Source organism: Microtus oregoni, unplaced genomic scaffold (assembly GCF_018167655.1).
Source record: "Microtus oregoni isolate MIOR12 unplaced genomic scaffold, Mior012 000052F_000, whole genome shotgun sequence".
Lineage (NCBI taxonomy): Eukaryota > Metazoa > Chordata > Mammalia > Rodentia > Cricetidae > Microtus > Microtus oregoni.
This window is the reverse complement of record NW_024543812.1, coordinates 1,842,048-1,850,138: the sequence shown is the minus strand read 5'-3', so window position 1 is coordinate 1,850,138 and position 8,091 is coordinate 1,842,048. Positions and strand designations below refer to the sequence as shown.

The window sequence follows — 8,091 nt, the reverse complement described above, 5'->3', positions numbered from 1 at the left end:
TTTACCTTTTTACTCAGTTGGAGAGGAGCCAGGGTTATTGTTTGATTTGGTTTTGTTTGGTTTGGTGTCTTGTTTGTCTTTGTCTTTTTGGAGGAGTCATGCTAGCAATTTTTTAACGCCTGTTGTACTTCCTCGAAACATTTTGATCATCTATTGAATCAGATATGTCTCGCTGCTTTATCCGTATTTCCTTCTTTTGAGCAGACTATTTATGAGGGCTTCATCCCCAGTGGAATCACATCAAACTGTAAAAGATGTAGAAAGACACTTAAAATTGAATTAAAGCCTATATTGCCAGTAATCATAAGTCAGCAAAAGAGAATCATTTTTCTTTTCTCCAAAATGCAACTTTTCCTAAATCAAAGTATGTTACCAATTTCACATGCATAACTTTTGCACCCAATAATGAATTAAAATCAGAAGTCAATAATAAAGAAAATGAAAGAAGTTACACAAGTACATGGAGAATTAAAATATAGTGATGAAATCAAAGGAGAAAATTTAAAATCTCCTTGTGTAAATTTCAAAAACAGCAAGGGAATGTGAAAAAGGCAGGAGACAGAGAAAAGAGAAACATGAAAGCAGCAAGTTTAAATAAATAAATCAAAGGGAAGATAGGTAGAGAAGAATGTTATAGAGAGGAAATCAAATGAGAAAGAAATTGCCAAATAAAAACAAAAAAGAAAATGAGAGATTAAATTAGTTTATGAAGGGTAATAGAAAGCATTATTTTTAAACAGCAACTAAAGAATATGAAAACTATAGTAAAGAGAAAAAATGGACAAACAGAGGGGACATAAGACAAAAAGAACAATAAAGAAAGGAAAATGCTAGATAATGACTAAAAGTATAAACATAATTGGAGGAATGGATCAAAGAAAATAAGAAGCAAAAACATGCTTTTAAAAATAACAAAATATAAAAAATATTGCTAAGTTAGTGTTGGTACACTCAAAAGAAGTCACAGCAATTAAATCTGTACAGGAAGAAAATATGTCCTTCATCTCCTGAAGGAGGATGTGTCTGTTGAGTATGATTCAAAAGTTTCAGAGTTTTCAGGCTCAGTAGCACTGAATGAATCTTATCCTGATCTCAGGCTTAATGTAATCAAACTCCAGTATTACTTTCAGTTGAGATCTGCTTCTAACTAAGAGCACATTTCTTTTCCTTAAGAACACTATTTCTTTACAGAAGCTTCTCAGTTTCAGGAGGTCCCATTTATTCCATGTTGCCCTTAATGTCTGTGCTTCTGTGGTTATACGTAGGAAGTGGTCTCCTGTGCCCATATGTTGTAGAGTACTTCCCACTTTCTCATCTGTCAGGTTCAGTGTGTTCAGATTGATATTCAGGTCTTTAATCAATTTGGACTTGAGTTTTGTGCACGGTGATAGATACGGATCTATTTTCATTCTTCTACAGGTTGACATCCAGTTATGCCAGCACCATTTGTTGAAGATGCTTTCTTTCTTCCATTGTATACTTTAAGCTCCTTTATCGAAAATCAGGTGTTCATAGGTTTGTGGGTTAAAATCCGGGTCTTCTATTCAATTCCATTGGTCGATTTCTCTGTTTTTATTCCAATACCAAGCTGTTTTCAATACTGTCGCTCTGTAATAGATTTTGAAGTCAGGGATGGTAATACCTCCAGAAGTTCCTTTATTGTATAAGATTGTTTTGGCTATCCTGGGTTTTTTGTTTTTCCATATAAAGTTGATTATTGTCCTCTCAAGATCACCAAGGCCAGCTGGACTGGGACTGAAAAAGCATGGGATAAAACCGGACTCTCTGAACATGACGGACAATGAGGGCTGATGAGAAGCCAAGGACAATGGCACTGGGTTTTGATCCTACTTCATGTTCTGGCTTTGTGGGAGCCTAGCCTGTTTGGATGCTCACCTTCCTAAACCTGGATGGAGGGGGGAGGACCTTGGACTTCCCACAAGGCAGGGAACCCTGACTGCTCTTTGGACTGGAGAGGGAGGGGGGGGAGGAGTGGGGGGAGGGGGAGGGAAATGGGAGGCGGGGAGGAGGTGGAAATTTTTCAATAAAAAAAAGAACACTATTTCTGCACTGAGTCTATGTGACATTTTAAATCTCTGCCAGTGTTTGTTTCCACAGTAACATCCCTGGGCAAACTCTCACCCTAGAGTCGTTTGCATATCAACTTCTAATCTTATACTGGTCCTCCTTGAGGCTCCAGTGTAGCTCAGTTTCCAAGGATAAGTTATCTCTCAAGATACCTTGCATTCTGTTCTCTCCAGTTACAGAGAAAGACATAATGAAATTTTTCTCCCTTGCTGACCAACCTGTACATGATTACTCACTCACCAGAACCTGCATCTGCTTTGGGTCTTGAAAGACTATGGACTTCTCTTGCAGGCAGGAATGAGTGCAAGATCCTTATCCTCAGGCCTCTCTGGCTTAACTTCTGGAGGAATCTTTAACTGGGAATCAAGAGTCTGGAGCTACATTCTTCTTGTTTTTTTTTTTTTTTTTTTTTTTTTCATGAGTCACCACAGTTTTGCTACACAATTTTCAGGTAACTTGTCAACAACTTGTGAATTTCTGAGGTTTCTACCTCACTTTCTTTCTTTAGAATATTTCTTTTTTCTCTTTTTTTGATATTCGGACTCTTCTATTTTACTGGGTTACACGGAGGCAGTTTGTACTCCATTATCATTAACATCTCAATAATTTAACTATTATATATTATTTTATATGGTGCTCATACATTATTTTGTCATGCTAAAATAAATAATTCCTAGAATAAATTTCCCTTATACTGGATCATCCATTATTTATGTTGATGGCTAAATTTGATAGTACTTTTTTAGTGGCGTCAACCAGACCAATGACTGATTGCAAAGAACACTTACAAGTAAAGATGTCTGGACTAAACTGCATACTGTGTGACTCACTGTGTCTCACTTCAGCTTCCACACTGAGATTTTCTTATTTGTTTCGTTGTTGTTGTTCTTGCTGCAAGACAGGGAGCTCCATAAATCACACTTTTGAAACCACCTCCATATGTTTTTATTTTGTTTTTGTTTGTGATTTGTTTTGTTGGTTTTACCTTTAAATTTTGTATTGTGGGGGAGGTTCCAAGAGCAGAGGTCAAAAGAAGGGAGACAGGGAGATGAGTGACATCAGGATGTATGATGTGAAATTCAGAAAGAATCAACAGAAAGAATGTTTAAAAGACTTTTTCCTTTTAATTATGAAAGATTAGTTGGTAGTATGTACAAGTTACCACCACTTCAATGCTATGAATTTCCTCAAATTCTCTAGGACTGCCCATTTCCCTGTGCTGTTTCAGTTAGATGTCTAGTTATAATCCTATGCTGTCTTTCATTATTTTTGTTACATTTACTCAGTAAGTATTTGATGAAAGAAAGAATGTGTGAGGGAATGAATGCATAAAATTGCAGATGTTCCACGTGTTGAATCAAAATGTAGACTCTGAGCTTTACCTGGGTCTTTCATTTCCTTGGTAGAAAATCAAAATGTTACCAATGATCTGTTTATTCAGCATTTTCATGGGGAGCAAGGGCATGGTGCCATTTGTATGCTTCTTTCTCACAGCTGAACATTTTCTCAGTATGGAGGTGCTTTCAAAAGTGTGATTCATGGAGCTCCCTGTTTCTCAAACTACATATTTTTGTTGCTAGAAAAGGGATCTATTCTGTCTGCATATGTTTTAAATCTATGCTGAATAAGATGACTATACCTTGTGCTAATACCACATATAATATCTGGTAGCAATATAAAACAATAGTGACAATCTTAAAATAATTACCTACGAGTTGACAAAATCTAGGAATTAAAGGGGTTAATTCTAAGAACATCTATATGATATTCCCAGATGCATTTCCCTCAACATAGTATCCTTATGAATTTTCATTTAAATTCTTCATCCCCAAACTAAACACTTTTATTCACTGAACTTGAATTTTTTTCTTTCCTTTTTAAATTACAGGCCATGTAGCCCTTACCCTATTAACAGTTTTGTAGCTTTGGGCATCATGAAGAATGAATACATACATAGTGAACATTGGTAGACCACAGACACTTGTCAGAGTGATCAAGGGAGGTGGATTACTCAGAATTTTCCAGAAGACACAACTGGCTTTCTGTGACAATACACAGTGGTATTGTACAGCAACACATAATATCTAGAACATCTCTGGGGCACTCCTTGTACCTGCATGCTCAGATCCTACTGAATCCTAAAGTTGGACTGAAAATTCAAGGATACACCAAGCCTGGTCAGTAAAGAATCATGTATCACAACCACAGTCCTTACTAAGATTCTTCACCCCCTCTCCTCTGGACACATCCTCAGGCTATACTGAACACTAGTATCACAACTGAGTGGGAGATATTATTGGGCTCTGGATTAACTTTGCATTTGTTCCTGAGGATTTCAGGACTTTTTCTCCTATGAATATTTCAGTAGCCTCTCAGATTATGTTTGTTTATACACTGACTATAGATTTTCTGAGAAGATCCATGTTGCTCAGTTTGGCAAGAAGCTTCTATTGGTATACTTAATTTTTAAGTCACATCCATAGGAACCCTAACAATCTTCATGCTATTGCAAAAATATAACAATCTATGGGTGAAGACTAATTTTCTGATTATTTGAATGATAAAGTGCTTCTGGAGGCTTGAATTTCAATACCAGTAAATTTGACAGTTGATGGGAGATGCTGTTTACTTCCAAGGACACAGCTAAAAAACGTTCTGGTTATAAGGTCAAGATAACTCTAACACTACTGTGAAAAGAAATGAGAAATTTTTATCTCCATTTATGCTTCAAATATTTGTACAGCATTTTTTGGTCAAGTGAGACACTTTGGAACAGCAAGAAATGAAGTAATAATCCAAAGATCTACCTTAGGGTTGGAGATAGGGAACAAAGTGAGGTATAGATAGACTCTTGTCCAACCCTGGCATATACCAGGTGCCTCATCTTTGGATAATTATAAAGAACCAGATGCCTTCATTTGCTCTCTCAGAAGCAGGTTTGAGAAATGTGGTACCAGAGTGAGAATGCAGTGACCATAGAACACCTGGCATCCTGCTCAAATATATTGGTTAAATGAATGTAAGTTATTTTGAATATTAATTTGAGAATAAATTTTGCCATCTTCTCCCCTGGGTTTTGTTGATGTCGTTAACCAGAGTGTGTTTAAAAATGCAACTAAAGGAGGGAAAAAATACCGAATCAAGAAAAAAAAAACTTTACAACTAAAATTCATACATTCCCTTTTAGACAATATATTATTTGGGGGATAAGTCTGGCATGCTTAGCTAATAAAATTGGAAACCCCTAGAGTTAAATTAAAAACTAGCTTTTTTTTCTTTTCTCCTCTCCTGACTGTTCATTCTCTGTCTACAGTAAGTTCACTGTCATTATTTTCTTGAAGATGTTTGAATTTGGACAAATGGCTGTCAAGAACTCCAACTTTAATGCATTGTAAGAGAGAGGGCTCTGACTCACAGGGAAATTGAAATAATGATACACTGGTAATTTGTAGGCAGACTCAAAGGATGCATCTGTTTTATTCCTAGGAAATCCCTGAACCTTTGAGTGGAGAACACTTAGTTTTGATTTACCAAGCTTGTGGCCTCTGATACCTTTCATGGCTTAGTGTAAAATATACCCCAAAGCATTTAATCTCCCAAATCACAAATTTCACAGGCTCTGGAATGTTTGCATTTGACTTCTGATAACTGGAACCCATCCTCCTCATTTGTTCCTTCTTTCTATTTGTTCTTTATGACTTGACACACATCTTACCATGTCCCTTATATGATAGCTGTTTCCAGACTCTGCTATTCCCTCTGTAGGGAAGTGTATTATTTTTTCTTGCACCTCACCCCAATATCATATTATTTTCCCAACAGAAAAGATTCACTCATATTTGATGAATGAGTCAGCAAGCAGTCTTTATTAAGATTTATTAATATGTCCTGTTTTCTTACATGAGCTTGGTAAATAAATGTACTCTTCATTTTAATTTTACAGAATAAACTAATAGGTTTAAAACAATTCAAAAGTAAGCTACATTACATAATTTCCACTCCATTATTTGAAAAAAAAAACAGTAAAATTGTGTTACCAGTTTCAATCATAGATTCTACTTACAAGGAATAACATTTAAAATTAATCCAAAATTAAACAGCTAAGCAAACCCCCAATTAGTAATTTTTTTAACCTTTTCTACTGAGCCTAGGCTTGATTTTCCCTTACTTAAAATTTTGGCTGCATTTTTCAAAATTAGAGTGAGCCCATGCAAAAACAGGTCCCACGCACTGGGTAAGAGAAACTAACAATCAGCGCTCTGCAAGCCACATGGTTGGGCTTCCATCTTCGGAGTCCCTTGTGGCCCAGGCCCTCTCTTCCTCATCTCTCAAAGCCTCTTCATACCAGACAGAAAAATCAGTTGGGTCACACCCATTCATCTTTGCCAAGAACTCCAAAACTTTCATCTTGGTAGTTTCAGCATAGGCTCTTGGACCCCACAGGAACTCAAAGCACGGAGGCTGGCTATTAGGCACCTGCCGATACTCCAGGTAATTTTCCTGCACTAAATTTATAGTGAGGAACTCCCTGGGATCCCCACAAATGAAATGCTCCTCCCCATCATGCACTCCTACCAGCTTCAAGAATTCCCAGATTCTTTCTTCAGAAGCACAGTTCCCTTCTATGAATATTACACCCAGAATGACTATCAGGAAAGCATTTCTAGGCAATCTATCATTGTCACTCAGCGTGTCCTCATAGGTGAGGTTCAGAGAGTTGACAAAGACATAAGCACTGCTTAGAAGATCACTTTGTTTTATATCAATGCCAAAGGTCATCTCCAAGCACTTAGAAGCTTCCATGAAGATGACAGGAAAATGGTTCTCATAATCTTTGGTGACAACCTCATGAATTTCTGATAATGTGATGGGTTCCTTCATTCTATACTTGTAAATGAAAAGAAACACCAGATCAGTAGCCTTTTCTTGTATCACAACATCCAGCAGAGCTTCAGGATCTTCAGAAGACTGACTGGCACCTGAACTCTCTTCGTCATTGCTGCTTGTTTCATCTAAATTCACCCCTAAAATAGATGAGGGGAAGAAGCTTTGAGCATTCTGAAAAATGCTCAGTATCCCAGGAGCATAGCCTGCATTTCCCTCCAGGTTGCTCTGAAACAGAGAAAAGATTGAGGAGGAGGAGGAGGAGGAGGGGGGGGGGGGGGAGGAGGAGGAGGAGGAGGAGAAAGAAGGAGAAGGAGGGGTGAAACTTGGTAGAGAAACATTAGAAGATGAGAAAAACATGGAAGCTATCTCTGATTCTTCCTCTTCCTTCTCATTTTCTTCCTCATCCACTTCATCACCACACTCTTCCTTTTCATCTTCATTCCCTTTTACTTCCTCTTCTTCCTTCTCATTGTTATCTTCCTCATTTTTCTGCGTATTGTCATCTTCTTTCTCTTCTTCTTTTACCTCCTCTTCTTCCTGCCTCTCCTCTTTCTCGGCTGTGGGAACCAGTGGGAACTCATCTGGTTCATCTGGGATCTGGAAGCTTACACTTTGCTCCAGGCTGAGGCGTGGGTGCTTTCCGTAGCGAGACATTATTTTGCTTTCTGGAGGCAGAAGACAGAAAAGTAAACAGGTCAAGGGGGATGAGATTGCACAGGCATGGGGAAGTAAGAGAAAAACAGAGCGACCCGGCACAAAGGGAAATATTTGTTCATGAAGGTTCTAACAAAAGCCATCTTACCGATCTTCTCCAGGTGATATGGTATAACCACAGAGTTCTGCAGACTTTCTATTTGGTTTGTCCTTTAGGAACCTACAGAAAAAAATGATAAAGGTTCTTTGAGCTCAGCCAGAAGTCAGAGTCTGATTTCAGGGAGTACACATACAAGAGTATGTAGGACGAATTGTGTTGGGGTCCCTGTATTCTGCAGTACAATGTTTGTGTATATGGAGGTATATACACCACTTGGACTCTTGGACTCTTGACACTTTCAGGATCTCTTTTGTTCTATGATTTTGAAAACACAAAATTAATCCCAAAGTTCTCACTATAGT

At 37.7% G+C, this 8,091-nt stretch overlaps 1 protein-coding gene across 1 annotated transcript; it reads right to left on the bottom strand.

Moving 5' to 3' along the window:
• Positions 1 to 6,339: 6,339 nt before the first annotated feature.
• Positions 6,340 to 7,781, bottom strand: LOC121437323 (melanoma-associated antigen 10-like). The gene is made up of 2 exons (XM_041637197.1): positions 7,778 to 7,781; positions 6,340 to 7,640 (listed from the first exon to the last, which is right to left on the bottom strand). Exon 2 carries the CDS (start codon positions 7,627 to 7,629, stop codon positions 6,340 to 6,342), a length of 1,290 nt encoding a protein of 429 aa, XP_041493131.1. The 5' UTR covers positions 7,630 to 7,640; positions 7,778 to 7,781.
• Positions 7,782 to 8,091: the final 310 nt, after the last annotated feature.